The sequence below is a fragment of the Bos javanicus genome, chromosome 6 (genome assembly GCF_032452875.1).
Source record: "Bos javanicus breed banteng chromosome 6, ARS-OSU_banteng_1.0, whole genome shotgun sequence".
In the NCBI taxonomy this organism is placed as follows: Eukaryota; Metazoa; Chordata; class Mammalia; order Artiodactyla; family Bovidae; genus Bos; species Bos javanicus.
Genome location: NC_083873.1, coordinates 84237542 through 84255768, shown reverse-complemented (window position 1 = coordinate 84255768; position 18227 = coordinate 84237542). Strand labels below are relative to the sequence as shown.

At 38.4% G+C, this 18227-nt stretch overlaps 1 protein-coding gene across 1 annotated transcript in view; it reads left to right on the top strand.

The window, feature by feature from the left end:
* LOC133249636 (transmembrane protease serine 11E-like) overlaps positions 1-14396 on the top strand; it is a 57902-nt gene extending 43506 nt beyond the window's left edge. The window contains exons 6-10 of the mRNA XM_061420368.1: positions 1679-1717; positions 4430-4607; positions 6101-6360; positions 7581-7723; positions 13515-14396. Coding sequence (XP_061276352.1) covers positions 1679-1717; positions 4430-4607; positions 6101-6360; positions 7581-7723; positions 13515-13676 — 782 coding nt within the window. The 3' untranslated portion in view covers positions 13677-14396. The remainder of the gene's footprint in view (positions 1-1678; positions 1718-4429; positions 4608-6100; positions 6361-7580; positions 7724-13514) is intronic.
* The last annotated feature ends 3831 nt before the right edge of the window (positions 14397-18227 follow it).

The window sequence follows — 18227 nt, the reverse complement described above, 5'->3', positions numbered from 1 at the left end:
TCATTTTGAGTTTGCTGAACATTGTGGGTCCATTGGAATTCTTAGTTCATAGGATATCATGAATAACACATGCAAAAGGGGTAGCATGAATCCATGGACACATGGTATATATCTCCTCTGCCCGTGCCATACTCAATTATCCTGTCAAACTTCACTTCCAAACACAAATTATAGGAAACAATTATTACCAATTTCAACACAGTGAGCATTAAACCAAGTGCAAGGTCATGCTGAGTATAGGACTTGGTGCAGATACACAAGCCATGCATTCATGAAGTCAACTCTGTCAGTAGTATGTTAAAAAAAAAAAAAAAAGAAATTCAAAGAAGTAAATTTAAAGGTCTAATTGACTTTATTTAATGATTTATGGATTGGGCAGCACTCTGCCTTCGCGGACAGACAGGAACTCCGAGGAGCTATACAAAATGGAAGACTTTTATGGCCAGAAGAAGGCAAGAAGTTTTCTGGCAAAGTGGATTGTGTCAGGAAAGGGAAACTTTATTTGGGGGATGATGGGGGTCAGCAGACAGATTACTTCACTAGTGCTGACTAGGTAATTCCAGATTCACTGATTAAAAGTCGTATTCCTGAAATAGGTTGAAACTGCAATTAGGCTAGATGGTAAGTTTGGCTTACCGATGTGGGACTTAGCACAATGACTCCATTTTGAGTCTCTTATTTATTTTTGTAATAGTATCAACATGCAAAGCCCAGATTTTCTCTAGGAAAAGCTTGAAATAAAGAATATTGAAATAGGGAGACTTGTGGTGGTGTTTTTAAATATTTACTGAGAATAAATGGCCACTTCTCCCTTATTTTTTCATTTTCTCCAAATGTAGCCAGAATAAAGTCAGAAAAGTCTTTCTAGAAAATAGATTTTTTGTGAATCAATACTATTGAATACTAAAGAAATTAACATTATTTTTTTTACATTTAGAAATCCTATCTTGCCATGTTCAAAGAAAATAGGTTCATTCATTAGAAATACTGAATCAGGAAATTTGAGTATTGAGAGTTTTATGTAACTATTGGTTGGTTTAGCATTTGGATAGGATTAGGATCTGATTGTTGAGCTAAGGAGCCCCTGGCTAGAGTTGAATGACAATTTGAGGATAAATTGTCTTGCTAAAACTTTGGCGAAAAGAAGACCAAGAAATGGACAGCATTGTTTTTCAATGGGAGTGAGAACTAATTTATGGACATGCACTAGGGTATGTTGTACAGACGGAACTATGCTTATGAGTTTGGTAAAACAAATAATACAAAACTGAAATAATGGTCAATTATTTAGGGAATAATACTGCGATTTAGAATAAGATTTCCCACCTAAAAGCTATGAACTACCTACATCCTATTTCCTGCTATAAAACTCAGATTCCTGGGTTTCAGGACAAACTCAGAATTACTGGGAAAAGGACAAGGAATTTACAGTATAAAGATGCTCTTCGGGTGACTTTTAGCCACACTAAAGTTTAAGAAACTGTTCAAATCTCCCTTCTCCCCAAGAAAATGAATATACTATGTCTATGATAAACTGTGTTGCTTTTTGAAAGTTTTACATCATAGAGATACTATCTTTTAATGCAATCGAGCAAACTTTAGTATTTTAAGTACTCAGAGGCATTAGGAAATTCTGATGTGCAGATCCTGTTCTATTGACCATTTCTGTGTGTTTCAGAAATCAACAAGACAGAAACAGACAACTTCCTGAACAATTGTAAGTTTAACACATTTATTAAAATTGTATTACCTGAATGAATAAAGTTAATTCTAGATTATTTAAGTTTACTTTGTTAGTATTATGGGGTCAGAATAAAGTTTGATTTATGCACATCTCATGGTGTTTATATTACCTCTGAAGTACCTTTTATTGCAAAAGGATAAAAACTAGGAGGATTTTGAAATGGATATATGGGGCCTGTGGCAGATGTGTAGTAGAAGTGAATGGTACAGTTGTTAAAGAAAAGGCAAAAGTATTTCTTAATGTTCTGATTGCAGATATCTACAATATATCCTCATGAAAACTTTCTAAAGATTGTATAGAAGTAATTTGTACATCGATATTTTTCAGCTAAAGGCAGAAACTTAGTGCTACTCCACACTAAATAAAATCTTGATGTTATTCATCTCATATTATAAAAATTGCTGACAATTATGGGACTGGGGTTCTCCAAGCCAGGCTTCAACAATACGTGAATTGTGAACTTCCAGATGTTCAAGCTGGTTTTAGAAAAGGCAGAGGAACCAGAGATCGAATTGCCAACATCCGTGGATCATCGAAAAAGCAAGAGAGTTCCAGATAAACATCTATTTCTGCTTTATTGACTATACCAAAGCCTTTGACAGTGTGGATCAACACAAACTGTGGAAAATTCTGAAAGAGATGGGAATACCAGACCACCTGACCTGCCTCTTGAGAAACTTGTATGCTGGTCAGGAAGCAACAGTTAGAACTGGACATGGAACAACAGACTGGTTCCAAATAGGAAAAGGAGTAGGTCGAGACTGTATATTGTCACTCTACTTATTTAACTTATATGCAGAGTACATCATGAGAAACGCTGGGCTGGATGAAGCAGAAGCTGGAATCAAGATTGCCGGGAGAAATATCAATGACCTCAGATATGCAGATGATACCACCCTTTAGGGCAGAAAGTGAAGAAGAACTAAAAGCCTCTTGATGAAAGTGAAAGTGGAGAGTGAAAAAGTTGGCTTAAAGCTCAACATTCAGAAAACTAAGATCATGGCATCTGGTCCCATCACTTCATGGCAAATACATGGGAAATAGTGGAAACAGTGGCTGACTTTATTTTTCCAGGCTCCAAAATCACTGCAGATGGTGACTGCAGACATGAAATTAAAAGACACTCACTCCTTGGAAGGAAAGTTATAACCAAGCTAGACAGCATATTAAAAAGCAGAGATATTACTTTGCTTTGTAACAAAGGTCCATCTAGTTAAAGTTATGGCTTTTCCAGTAGTCATGTATGAATGTGAGAGTTGGACTATAAAGAAAGCTGAGGGCCGAAGAATTGATGCTTTTAAGCTGGTGTTGGAGAAGACTCTTGAGAGTGCCTTGGACTGCATGGAGATCCAACCAGTCCATCCTAAAGGAAATCAGTCCTGAATGTTCACTGGAAGGACTGATGTTGAAGCTGAAACTCCAATATTTTGGCCACCTGATGGGAAGAGATGACTCATTTGGAAAGACCTTGATGCTGGGAAAGATTGAAGGCGGGAGGGGAAGGGGATGACAGAGGATGAGATGGTTGGATGGCATCACTGACTTTTTGGACATGAGTTTGGGTAAACTCTGGGAGTTGGTGGTGGACAGGGAGGCATGTCATGCTGCAGTATATGGAGTTGCAAAGAGTCAGACACGACTAGTGACTGAATTGAAGTGACAGGACTGGGGTATAGGTGGATGAAATTACTGAAAGCACAAATAATATCTTCACCCATATTTTAAAGGTACTGACTCAAGGCACAGTGTTTTTTCCCCCTATGGCAGAATACCCTACCATGATTTGAGAATATATTTAACAGAATTACACGATACCTTTATATTAAAAGATGAAATGAAATGCACTACTCACCAGCTCAGAATGTTGGTTAATTCATAGGCTTAACTAAATGTAAAACCAAACAATAATCCCATTACATGGCATATCTTTTCACTACTAGTATTTATTGGGAACTTGTTAGGTACCAGTGCTGTGTTAGTCAATAGGGACATAAAATGGATGATTTAATCCTTGCTTAAAGCAGCTTATACTTCAGTGAGACTAGATATATGAGACTCATACATGAACACAGAATTACAAGACAGTAGTTCTCAAACAGGGGCAATTTTGACCCCCCCAAGTGACTAAGTCCTATTGTGGCATTTGGGTTATCATGATGGTTGGGGAACAGGGATACTACTGGTATCTAATATGTATAGGCCAGGGATCCTTTTAGACATCCTGTGATGCACAAGATGGACTCCCACAACAGAGAATTATCCATCTGAAAATGTCAGAAATGCCAAGATTGAGAAACTCTATTATAAACAATATTCTATTACTAATATTAGATATATATACATACAATTAATATATGTACTAATATATATTAATCTGTTGTATATAGAGATAAATATATACATATGTATATACATACACAGGCTTCACAGTTGGCTCAGGGGTAAAGAACCCACCTGCCAATGCAGCAGATTCAGGAGACTTGGATTTGATTCCTGTGTCAGGAAGATCCCCTGGAGAAGGAAATGGCAACCCACACCAGTATTCTTGCCTGGGAAATCCCATGGACGGAGGAACCTGGTGGGCTACAGCCCATGGGGTTGCAAAGAGTAGGACATGGCTAAGCATGGACAACACAGTTTGATGTGTAAAAACAATTGCTAACAAATGCATCCTCTCTTCTGCAGGTTGTGGGACACGAAGGAACAAAACCCCAGGACAGAGTCTCAGGATTGTTGGTGGAACAGAGGTACAAGAGGGTGAATGGCCGTGGCAAACTAGTCTGCAATGGGATGGGATCCATCGCTGTGGAGCAACTTTAATTAATGACACATGGCTTGTGAGTGCTGCCCACTGCTTTAGAACGTAAGTATGGAACCTTGAAAACAACTGGATGGGGGTGGTGGTTTAGTCACTAAGTCCTATCTGACTCTTGCGACCCCTGGACTCTAGCCCTCCCAGGGTCCTCCATCCATGAGATTTCCCAGGCAAGAATACAGCAGTGGGTTTCTATTTCCTTCTCTATGAGAATGACTAAGGGTAAGCAAAGTGCATTGGGCTTAGTAGGATAGAAATACCTCATGAGAGAGGAGTTTAATACAAATTAAAGATTATATACATACATACGTATGTATATGCATGTTTTATCACAAAAGGCTTCCCTGGTGGCTTAGTTGGTAAAGAATCAGCTTGCAATGAGGGAGACCTGGGTTCAATCCCTGGGTTGGAAAGATCCCTTGGAGAAGGAAACGGTTACCCACTCCAGTATTCTGGCCTGGAGTATTCCATGGACTGTATGGACCACAGGGTCCCAAAGAGTTGGATACAAGAGAGTAGGAAACACATAAATGTTAGTAAGAGGTCTTATAGTCTATAAATAGAAAAAGGTATCAAAGAACATGTAGATAAATTATCCACTGACAATTACACAGTAATTTATCAAAGGAAGCAGGACTTTGAGAATTATCTCTGGACATTGAGCTTGGTGTGAAAAACAAGAGCCATTTCTCAGGTAGATTCTACATATCTACCTGAGATAGATGCTAAGTGAACTGTTGTTTTGATCCTGATGGAGAAATTCTAAGAAAAAATTAAATATGAAGAAATTTGGTAGTAACAAATTATATTGATACAACTGAATAGATTGACTAGTTATATTTCAAGGAATTTTTATTCAATCTTCCAACCCATTGCAAAATGCCTGAGGTATACAAGATAAGTAATGCTTTGTTAAATTATTGTGTAGCAGTTTTAGTTTTCAGAGAAATGTGTGGATAGGCAACATGGTGCACAGAGAATGCATACAGTTCTCTCGTTCTGTACAAGATATGCTTTCCATATGTCCATTGGAGTCACTGATGCCCAGAAATATCAAAAGGCCCTAGGATCTGGAGTGGGTGGCTCAGTATGCAGAATGAAGTGCACATGCTAAGAAAACATGCATGTGTGCTCAGTTGCTCAATCGTGCCCAAGTCTCTGCAACCCTGTGGACTTTAGCCCTCCAGGATCCTCTGTCCTTAGGATTCTCCAGGCAAGAATACTGGAATGGGTTGCCATTTCCCTCTCCAGGGAATCTTCCTGACCCAGGAACTGAACCTGCATCTCCTGTGTCTTCCTGCATTGGCAAGTGGATTCTTTACCACTGAGTCACCCCGGAAGCCCTAAGAAACATGACACAGTGGTATTTCCACCTTATCTGACCCCTGAAACTTAGATTGGAAAGCATTTGTATCTATGCATAGAAACTATAATTTTAAAAGGGAAACTTACTCTGACATGTGTGTGCTAAATTATTTAATATAAGTAATTATATTAGTAACATGGTAAAGTGGGATTTGTTCCTCATACTTTATCCTCAGGTATAAGGACCCAGCCAGATGGACTGCTTCTTTTGGAGTCACAATATATCCTCCAAAAATGAGACGAGCCCTCCGGAGGATAATTGTGCATGAAAAATACAAATATCCATCGCATGACTATGATATTTCAGTCTTAGAGCTTTCCAGGCCTGTTCCCTACACAAATGCAGTACACAAAATTTGTCTCCCCGATGCATCCCATGAGTTCCGCCCTGGTGATGAGATGTTTGTGACAGGATTTGGAGCACTGCAAAATGATGGTGAGCATCTGAGGAGAAAGTCAAATCATAGTAACCTAATTTGGTATGCTAAGGCATTTAAAGAATGGAATGCCATTATGCCAAAATATGTTGGTGGGTTGGTCATATGGACCTGAGCCAATCAGGTCCTACTTGGGAACTAAGTAATTTAGAAGATATGTAAATTCCTTCATGCTTTAGGTTACTTTCAAGTACATCACTACAATTATAGTAATGGTGCTTGGTAAGATGGCTGAAAGAGTGAATATGTCTGAAATTTTTACTAGGGTAATAACCACATAAGATTGTGAAGTGGGAGTGTTAGTTGCTTACTTGTGTCTGATATTCTTTGTGACTCCAAGGACTGTAACCTACCAGGCTCCTCTGTCCATGGAATTCTCTAGGCAAGAATACTGGAGTGGTTTGCCATTCCCTTCTCCAGGGGATCTTCCTGACCCAGGGATCAAACTTGGATCTCCCACATTGCAGGCAGATTCTTTACCACCTGAGCCACCAGGGTATTAACCACATAAGAGATTAGGGATCATTAATACTTACACCCAATTGTGAAGATTAGAGAATCATAAAACCACCATCTTTCCCTACTGAAATTAACTTCTAAGCTTAATAATGAAATAGAAATTACTTAAGCAACTTGAGATTCTTTTCTAGGCACCTAACTTCACCGGGTTGGGAAGATCCCCTGGAGAAGGAAATGGCAACCCACTCCAGTACTCTTGCCTGGAAAATTCCATGGACTGAGAGGCTCCTCAGAGCCTGGTAAGCTACAGTCCATGGGGTTACAAAGAGTTGGACATGACTGAGAGACTTCACTTTAACTTCATTTAAAATAGTTATACTTCATTTCCCAAATACCACTGTATCTAAAAAAATACATTCCTAAGATTCTATGTGCCATCTCATCCAATCAGTCAGTTCAGTTCAGTAGCTCAGTCGTGTCTGACTCTTTGCGACCTCATGGAGTGCAGCACGCCAGGCTTCCCTGTCCATCACCAACTCCTGGAGCCTACTCAAACTCATGTTCATCGAGTCAGTGATGCCATACAACCATCTCATTTAAAATAGTTCTACTTCATTTCCCAAATACCACTATATCTGAAAAAATACATTCCTAAGATTCTATGTGCCAGCTCATCCAATAACTAATTATAAAAGACTTTCTTCAGGTTTATAGAATATATGTATATATATAAATATGAAGTCTAATTTTTCCCCTTTAGGTAGCAGTCAAAATCATCTTCGGCAAGTACAGGTAGATCTCATAGACACTAAAATCTGCAATGCACCCCAAGCTTATAATAATGCCATAACTCCTACAATGTTATGTGCTGGTTCCTTGAAAGGAAATAAAGATGCGTGCCAGGTAAGTGATTGAGTGCATAATTTTTTGTTCACTTTTTATTTTGAAATAATTACAGTTCTACAAGAAGTTGCAAAGACAGTACAGAGGGGTCCCCTATAACCTTCACCAAGTATTCTCCAGTGGTTACATCTCATATAACTAGAGTAGAATATAAAAGCTAGGAACTGATCTTGGTACAGGTGTACTTCTTGCTTTTTATCACATGTGCAGATTTGTGTCGTCATCACTGCAGTTAAGAACTCTTCCATCACCACAGAGATCTTTCTTCCTTTATAAAAACATCCATTTCCTTCCCCCATCACTTTATCATCACTAACATCTGGCAATCACCAATCTGTTTGGAATCTCTATAATTTTGTAATTTCAAGAATGTTGTATGAGTAGAATCATACAGTAGCCTTTTTTCAGAATTCCATTTTGATTTTTTTTTGTTTTTTGTTTTTTTTTGATTTTTTTTATAGTCCAGCCATTTTTTTTTTTTTAAGTGTAGATCTGCTAGTGTCAAATTCCCTTAGATTTTCTTGGTCTGCAAAATTTTTATTTCCTACTTATTTGTAAAGCATAATTTTGCCAGGCATGTAATTTATGCTTGACAGTTTTTTTTTTTTTTTTTTAGTGTTTAAATCATGGCCTCTGTAATTTATGATAAGAACTTGCTGTTATTAGAATTGCTTTTCTCTTGCAGATGAAGTGTCATTTTTTTTCTTGCTGTGTTCAAGGTTTTTTCTTTGTCTTTAGTTTTCAAAAGTTTGAGTTTGTATCTTGGCATGGATTTCTCTTGGTTATACTGCTTAGGGCTTGCTCAGCTTTTTAATCTGCAAGTTTATGCCCTTTGACAAACTTGGGAAAGTTTCAGCCTTTATTTCCTTGAAAAATTTTCAGCTTCATTTTGGAATCCAGTAATAGGTATGTTAGCGCTTTCATTATGCTCTCAGAGATCTCTGAGCTTCTGTTCATTTTCTTTCCACTCCTCTTTCTGTGTGTTCAGATTGAGCAATTTCTATCATTCTATCTTCAATTTCATTGATTTTGTTTTTAATTCCATCATCTCCTTCATTTTTCTGTTAAGCACGTCTAGTGAGCTTTTTATTGGATTTTTTGTTTGTTTCATGATGGAAACTGCCCATTAAGACATTTTTGTGATGACTGCTTTAAAATCTTTGTCAGATAATTCCAATATCTGTCATCTCAGTGTCAGTGTCTGATTGACTGCCTTTTCTTATTCGAGTCAAAATTTCGCTGGTTCTTGGTATTGGGTGATTTTCAGAAATATCCTGGACATTTTGAATATTATGTTATGAGTTTCGGCATCTCCTTTAAATCTTCTGTTTTTACAGGACTCCTCTGACATGACAGTGGAGTGTGTAGGGGAATGAGGTAGCACTTCTCCCACTCATTGTCCCCTGACACCAAGGTGGGGAAAGAGACCTTTGTTAATGCTGGATAGAGGTGGAATTGCAGGCTTCTCACTAGGGTTTCCTTTGTGGCTCAGCTGGTAAAGAATCCACCTTCAATGCTGGAGACCTGGGTTTGATCCCTGGGTTGGGAAGATCCCCTGGAGAAGAAAAAGCTACCCACTCCAGTGTTCTGGCCCGGAGAATTCCATGGACTGTATAGTCCATGGAGTCACAAATAAGACACGACTGAGCCACTTTCACTTTCACTAAGTGTGTGTGTGTGTGTGTTTTTTTTTTTTCTTTTAAGATGGGAGAAAATTGTTAAATTTATTTTATTTTTTTGGCCGTGCAGTGCCTGGCATACAGGATCTTAGTTCCCTGACCAGTGATCCAACCCGCCCTCCCTGCACTGGACTGCCAGAAAAGTCCTGAAACTTATTAAATCTAATTTTTTTAAAAATATGTACCATTTTCCCTCCTCACCTTTCTTGGTGGAGGAACAGAAAATCCCCTCACACCCTCCATTTAGGGGATTTCACATATAAAGTCTGGGATGGTGAGGATGAAGTAAAAAATACCACTCTGGATGGGGGCAACTTGTTACTGCTCCCCTTGCGGTCTCCACTGACATCATGGGATAGTGGCCTTATCACTGCTTGGCTCTCCACTAGGTCTGTTCTGACATCACCCTAGAAGGAGAGAGAGCTCTGCCTCATCGGTACTGGGGGGTAGTTCATGCTCCGCAGCTGGTTACCACAGGGGAGGAAGAGGAAGGCTTCATCATCACCTGGCAGGGTGACAGAGAGGCTGCCCACTCAGCCTCCTCTGACACCAGTCAGGTGGGAACTGAACTTTAGATTCTGTAAGGGTGGAAGTCCAGTCTCCCCACTTGGGCCTTGCTGATGCAGTTGGGACGGGACCACACTTTTTTCTGTGATTGACTCACAGTGTGTACACATCACCCAGCTTATACATTATCAGCTCATGACCAACCTTATTTCATTCCTACATATTTTAACCCCCAACCTTCTTCTTCCCATCCTCAACTCCAGATCTATTTTGAAGTAAATCACAGTTGTTTATAATTTCATTTGAAAATATGTTACCTCTTCTGTTAATACAATGCCTTTTTGATGATAGTATTAGATACAAATGTCTCATAAATTTGGGGAACTAAAGAGGAGAAACCAAGTTTGGCCTTGTGATTATAACACACTGCTTTTCTGTTTTAGGAAGAATCTGATACTTCCCCCTCTCAAAAATCATCAATAACTTTATATACAGAAATCTTACTGCATATATATATATATATATATATATATATATCTTACTGGCTCTCTTACTCCCTCCCATCTCAATGGCATGTGGCTACCTCCTCTTAAAATATGATCTTGTTTGGGGTTCTATAATCCTGAAATATGCTGATTTCCCCCTCCCTCCTTTTCCAACAACTCATTTCTGGTTCCTTATTTTGGTGTCTCTTTATTTCCCTCTCTACCTGTCTCTAAGCTTGGCTGTTCCTTAAGACTCATCTTTTTTTTCTCTACATATACCTTCAAAGAAATTACCTTTTCTTTAAGTTAGCTGTCACTTTAATGTCTTCCAAATATACATCTCCAAAATTAATCTCTTGCTCAAATTCAGTCTCTCATTTCCACATACTCCCAAACCATTTCCATTTATATGTTTTAAGTTGTTAGTATACGACTAACAGAGAAGGCAATGGCACCCCACTCCAGTACTCTTGCCTGGAAAATCCCATGGATGGAGGAGCCTGGTGGGCTGCAGTCCATGGGGTCGCTGAGGGTCGGACATGACTGAGCGACTTCCCTTTCACTTTTCACTTTCATGCTTTGGAGAAGGAAATGGCAACCCACTCCAGTGTTCTTGCCTGGAGAATCCCAGGGACGGGGGAGCCTGGTGGGCTGCCGTCTATGGGGTCGCACAGAGTTGGACACGACTGAAGTGACTTAGCAGTAGCACACAACTAACTTTTATATATGTTCCATATTAAACGCAACAGGCATTCAGTCAGTTCAGTCGCTCAGTCATGTCTGACTCTTTGCGACCCCATGGACTGCAGCACGCCAGGCTTCCCTGTCCATGAAATGTTTTTTTTTCAAGTTTCTCATTTATGTGGTTGGCTTTCATTATTCTTGAAAACTTTTACTTTTAAATCTCTTTCATAGTAATCAATTAAATCATAGAATATTTTCCCCCTTACTATTTCTTCCATATTTATCTCTTTGTCTCCTTTCTGTTAAGAACTTAATCTATTGCTTCATTGCTTCATGTCTTAATCACTAAAACTTGTTTCTGGTTTAGCTTCTGGCTTTAAGTTTCTGTTGTGATATGTACATTCTTTTGTAAAAAAATTTAGTGGAGTAGTTGATTTACAATGTTGTGCTAGTTTCTGCTATACATCAAAGTGAATCAGCTATACATCCCCATATTCTTGAAGAAACTTCCTGTTCTGTTTGTCATTAAACCACTCACTAAAAATAACTGCATTTAAGGGAAAAACAGCAGTAGATACAGACCAACGGATCCCTCAGAAGTTATGCAACTTTGTAACCAGAGAATTAACAACATCATCAACAGCAAAAATAATTGTATCTTGAAAAATAACTTAGTGTAGGTAGGCAGATTGCCCAGGGTGGCTGGCGGCTGACTGAGGCAAAGTTAAAAATGCACAAAAACAATAGAGGGTGAGACAATGCACATGGGAGTGTAGCTCTGGGCAGAGGAGGAAGTACAACCTGGCAGGACCTGAGAATTAAGCAATGATGGGGTGTGCCTCTCTGGGTAGGGAGAAGGGTTCCTGGACATAGACACTCTTAACATTTTCACAAACTAGAACCTCCAAGGCTTCTGCCTGTGCAATAGCTGAGCTGAGACCTTTTTTTCTGGAGATTGCAGTTCTACTCCCATTATTCTGGCTCCCTTGCCTAAGTCCAAACACCTATAAGCCATCACAACTTCCACTTTGTACTGATGTAACTCCCCTATTCACCAATCACACATGAGCTCACTAGTGTTAACAGAACCAACTGTTTCTTTCTCCATTTGATACTTGCTGGACATCACCTTAGTTTTCAGCTTGTATTGCTGTTAGACTCACTGCTGTCTTTTTTTCCTTAATTACTTTATTAACAGACTCATTCACTCCTGTCTCTTAAACAGATTTAAGCTTTGTAGTTTCTGGCATGTTCCATTTCTTTTTCCTAATCTGCTATGTCTTCACATAGGCCTGGGTGTCAATTACCAAAATGATTTGTTATCCGATAGCTCATACAGTACACTTTGTTTCTATCTGTAGATTGTACACTCCTTGAGGGGAGGGCTCATGTGTTTAGACTCTATTTACATCTCCTACCACATATGAGAGTATAAGGAAATATACTTATTGGTGAATTGATTTAAAAATTACAAACACATTATATCTAATTATTATTAGTGTTAGTTAATACTTTTATGTAGATGAAAGAAAATTCACAAAGAAATTAGTGTATGTAAGGGAAAAAAGCATGGACTTCTTAGTGAAATCACTCTGGATATTGAATAGCATGTGATGTCAGGAAAATTGCTAAACTCTGTTAGTTCCAGCTTCTTCATTGCTAAAATAGAGAAAATGAAACCTAACTCCATGCTTTGTTGCCAGAATTACAAGAGTTAAGAAATAATATATTAATTATTTAAACACTTCATATAGTGTTGAACATGTAATGAGTGGTCAGTAACTAGAGACCCCAGGATTTTGGGGGAAGATCAGTCAGCACCTTGTTTTTATGACCCATATAAAAGAAATAGCGTACTGGCTTTCACAAGGCATAAACAATTGGACTTTGTGGTTATATATACATATTCACTAAGTTCTGTTTTGTGCCAAGCTCTATGCTAAGCATGTTAGGTACACTGTCTTAGGTAATCTTCAAAATTATTGCAGGTAGGTATTATTAGGAGCATTAGCAATAAGTAAGTTAAAGGTCTTAGCCAGCTTGGAGGGGCCAGAACTGAGCTTTAAACCCAGGTGTCTGACTCTGACGTCCATGCTTTTTATCAGTACTAAACTTCACCCTTCTTTTAGGAGATGTGTCATACTGATAGAGTATGGGCAGTTATTTGTCAGATGTATCAGATTGGGGCTGTTCTGCCAAGAGATGGAGTTGGAGTCTTTCATCTCAGAGTACTGAACCCTGAGTCTAACCAGCTTTCCAGGCAGGGGAGCTCTTCTTTTATGTGAATTACTGGCATAAATAAAGGATATCACTTGTCATTTGAGTACACTGAAGATTTTTTAAAACTGCCCCTTTCTTTAAATTCACTTTAGAAAATAGCACATTTCTCTGTAATAAGGTGCATTATTAATTACTAATCTCTCCCTTCTCCTTTAGGGCGACTCTGGAGGACCTCTGGTTAGTCCAGATGCTAGAGATATCTGGTACCTCGCTGGAATTGTGAGCTGGGGAGATGAATGTGGGCAACCCAATAAGCCTGGTGTTTATACTAAAGTGACTACCTTCCGGGACTGGATCACTTCCAAAACTGGTGTTTAAGAGAGAATAGCCTAGCAGAATGGAACACACTTTTGTGTACAGGTCATTCTTACAGGTACAGAATTGCAGAAGTCATCATGCAGGTCTCCTAGATCTGACTAATAGAACTAAACCATCTGCTATTTCCTTCCTAGCTCTTCTCTGCACACCATCTTGCTTCTACCAGATGGATTCTGTCTCAACTTGCAGTCATTTGTTTTTCTGGAAGTTTTCTGTCATCAAATTTTGACTTGTTGACATAAATCTCTCTCATGTGTGTATGCTGTTTGAAGTGATCCCTTCCTTCATTTCCCTGGCTTTTCTCAACTCAATAAATTTCTACTTTCAAGGTGCAGGACAAAGAGTAAAATGAAATATGAAAAAAACCCTACATTTTTTACATACAGAAAAATATTAGGTGTTTTTTCTTAATGTGATGAAGAAAATGATCATAATCATTATGAAAGGTCAGGTAAAGAGACAGCAAAAAACCAAATACTTCATGATGGTGAAAGAATGAGAACTAAGTTAAGGAAATAAAGAGCAACCAAGATATAATTTATTTGCATTTCCAGCAAACTGTCAGAGATAAATGTGGGGAAGATTCTATTTTCCTGTGGCCTGTAATAATTATACAAACTCTATGTAATATATTTGTTTTAAGTTAAAGCAAATAGTATTTATTTAACATGGCACTACTGAGAATGTCAACATATCATAATAAAAAATAAATATCATCAATTTGCTTGACATCATGATAATCCACAAAGAAGGGGAAGATGGGGAAAATGTTACTCATCAATTTACTATGAATTCCTTTCAAATCTGAGGCTAAAGTGAAAATTTACCTAAGAACAAGCAGCGTACATTATGTGGTAAGATTTTTGTATGGTTGGGTAGGAGGAAATAAAAATAGAATCTGTATGAACTGTTGAATGAAATGGTATTATCACCAAGTGCTTGTGTGTTTGTATTTAAAGTTTTTCCACATTGCATAGCTGTGAAGGGAAATAAGATCCAGGTGTGGGTGTGTATAGTTATAGAAATGCAGCTAAAGGTCAGACCTCTATTTTGAGATGACTGCTGATTCCGGCCTTACCACTCCACCTCCTTGCCCTCATTTCCAGTCTGTTCTTACACCATGTGTCTTTTAGACTTCTCTGGGCTCAGATGGGAGGATATTATGGAGAATTTATCCTGGAAGATGCCTCCCTGCTACATCTAGCATGACACTGAATTGCTCACTGCCTGGATAGAAAATTGATAGAAAAAGCCTAATATCAACCACCTTCCTGATTTCAGCTTTGATAAATTACTATTGAGTTGTTACACATACAACATTCAAGTAATGTAGGCACTAAGAAGTTAGGATTGGTTTCATGTTAGTGGTGAGATTTCACTGAATCTTTGCATTATCCTTTCCTCATTGTGTATAACTACTCATATGAGTTCTGTGTTGTACCATAACTACTTTGAAAGAAACATTAGTAGAAAAAAAAAATCCACCTAAATAATATTGGCATGTGAACTGATACAATTTAGGCACTTGGCTAAAATATGATATGAAATCTGACATGAATTTACAGTGTTAAATATTTTGTAGACATATATTTAATGAATTTTTTTGAAAAAATTGAGGAAAACGATGAATTTTAAAGAAAGACAAGTACATTTCCTACCATTTCTCTCAGAGTTCCTCTTGTTTGAGTATACTTCACAGTTAGGCCTCTAGGTGGCACCCGTAGGCTATAGGTAAATGAAGGGAAGCAAGCTCTTAGGGTTTTCAAGTAATGATGAAAGCTGTAGTTAGGCATTCTGTATCAGGGTCTTGTACAATCAAAAGAATACAATTCATCTTTAAGAAGTTGTTTAAAAATTAATCGATATAAATTGACAGCATGTTAGTATTTTCCACATTTCTGGAGGTAGTTTCCAAATTAAAGTAAAATTTACAATATGATAGGAATTTCTTTGGCAAACTTGAAGAGATTTAAATTAAGAAGAAATTTTAGAAGTCTGATTTCACAGTGGCATCATATTTCTCAGAGAAATATTTCTCAAAAGATCTTAGAAATAGAGGTTTGGCCATAGTGAATATATAAGCAATAGTTCAAACTTAATGTGCACAGAGAAATAGATAAAATAGTATCATATTTTTAAAAGACAATTTTCTTTGAAAGTTAACTTTTACAGGATTTCAGATCTTCCCTGGTAGCTCAACTGGTAAAGGAACCACCTGCAATGCAGGAGACCAGAGTTCAATCCCTGGGTTGGGAAGATCTGCTGGAGAAGGAAACGGCAACCCACTCTAGTATTCCTGCCTGGAGAATCCCTTGGACAGAGGAGCCTGGAGTACAGTCCATGGGGTGGCAAAGAGTCAGATATGACCAAGTGACTAACACAATAAAGGCTTTCAGCATTCTTGAACTTGTCTCTTTTAGCCATTTCATTGGAGAAAGTTAAGAAGTCATGACTGAAATAATAGTTATTAAGTGCGCAAGAAGGCAGGCATTTTTCAGCTATATTTTCTATCTCTCTTCGCACAGTACTTAGTAAAGTGCTCTGCATATAATAGTCTTTCAACAAATGTTGTTGAACTGACCTTTTATTTTTGTATTATGCAGAACGTGTAGCTTTGTTACTATTTACACATCAATTTTAAGAAGTAATCCAGATTTTACACTGGGTGATATAAGCCAGTTATTTAAACACACTAAGCTTCAATATACTCATTGATAAAACAGGGATAATAATATTCAGAATGGGCTGATTTCTTGTTTAATTTTAATTCTACAAAAGAACTTTTTTTGAGATCATTCCAAAACATATTACCAAGTTGTTTTTTTTTAATTTTATTTTATTTTTAAACTTTACAATATTGTATTAGTTTTGCCAAACATCGAAATTCTCATTTTTCATTTCAACTTTTAAAAATGATAAACCTTTTTAACTATAGAGCTACTGGACCGTATGAAGATCTACAGTCTAGTTCAAACGATGCCTCCTCCATGAGGCCTTCCTCGACTCTCTCAAGTGGAGATATTCTTTTTCCTGAAATTTCTGACCACTTAAAATAATTTTTTATAATTAGATAATCATAGACTCACACAGAGCTGTAAAATATAATACATGCATGCTAAGTTGCTTCAGTCGTGTCTGACTCTGCAATGCCATCGATGGTATCCTGCCAGGCTCTTTTGTCCATGGGATTCTCCAGGCAAGAATACTGGAGTGGGTTGCCATGCCCTTCTCCAGGGGATCTTCCTGACCCAGGGATGGAACCCACGTCTTTTATATCTCCTACACAGTTGTTGGGTCCTTTTATCTTTTATATCTCCTGGCAGTTGTTGAGTCCTTTATCACTAGCACCACCTGGGAAGACCGGAAATATGATGCAGAGAGATCCTATGTATTCTTTATCCAGTTCATGGAAATGGTAACATCTTGATTAGCTGTAGTACAAAATCATAACCAGGAAGTTGACCGTGAGACAATCTATCAACCTTATGAGAGTTTATGTTTTTAAAAATGCAATTATTTGTATGTGTGTATTTAGTTCCATGTAATTTTATCTCACATGTGGATTTGTGTACCTGCCTCTTGAGAAACCTATATGCAGGTCAAGAAGCAACAGTTAGAACTGGACATGGAACAGACTGGTTCCATATAGGAAAAGGAGTACATCAAGGCTGTATATTGGCACCCTGCTTATTTAACTTAAATGCAGAGTACATCATGAGAAACGCTGGGCTGGAAGAAGCACAAGCTGGAATCAAGATTGCCGGGAGAAATATCAATAACCTCAGATACGCAGATGACACCACCCTTATGGCAGAAAGTAAAGAGGAAGTAAAAAGCCTCTTGATGAGAGTGAAAGAGGAGAGTGAAAAAGTTGGCTTAAAGCTCAACATTCAGAAAACGAAGATCATGGCATCTGGTCCCATCACTTCATGGGAAATAGATGGGGAAACAGTGGAAACAGTGTCAAACTTTATCTTTTTGGGCTCCAAAATCATTGCAGATGGTGACTGCAGCCATGAAATTAAAAGACGATTATTCCTTGGAAGGAAAGTTATGACCAAGCTAAATATAGCATATTGAAAAGCAGAGACATTACTTTGCCAACAAAGGTCCGTCTAGTCAAGGCTATGGTTTTTCCTGTGGTCATGTATGGATGTGAGAGTTGGACTGTGAAGAAAGCTGAGCGCCGAAGAATTAATGCTTTTGAACTGTGGTGTTGGAGAAGACTCTTGAGAGTCCCTTGGACTGCATGGAGATCCAACCAGTCCATTCTAAAGGAGATCAGCCCTGGGTGTTCTTTGGAAGGAATGATGCCAAAGCTGAAACTCCAATACTTTGGCCACCCCATACGAAGAGTTGACTTATTGGAAAAGACTCTGATGCTGGGAGGGTTTGGGGGCAGTAGGAGAAGGGGACGACAGAGGATGAGATGGCTGGATGGCATCACCAAGTCGACGGATGTGAGTTTGAGTGAACTCTGGGAGATGGTGATGGACAAGGAAGCCTGGCGTGCTGCGATTCATGGGGTTGCAAAGAGTCGGACACGACTGA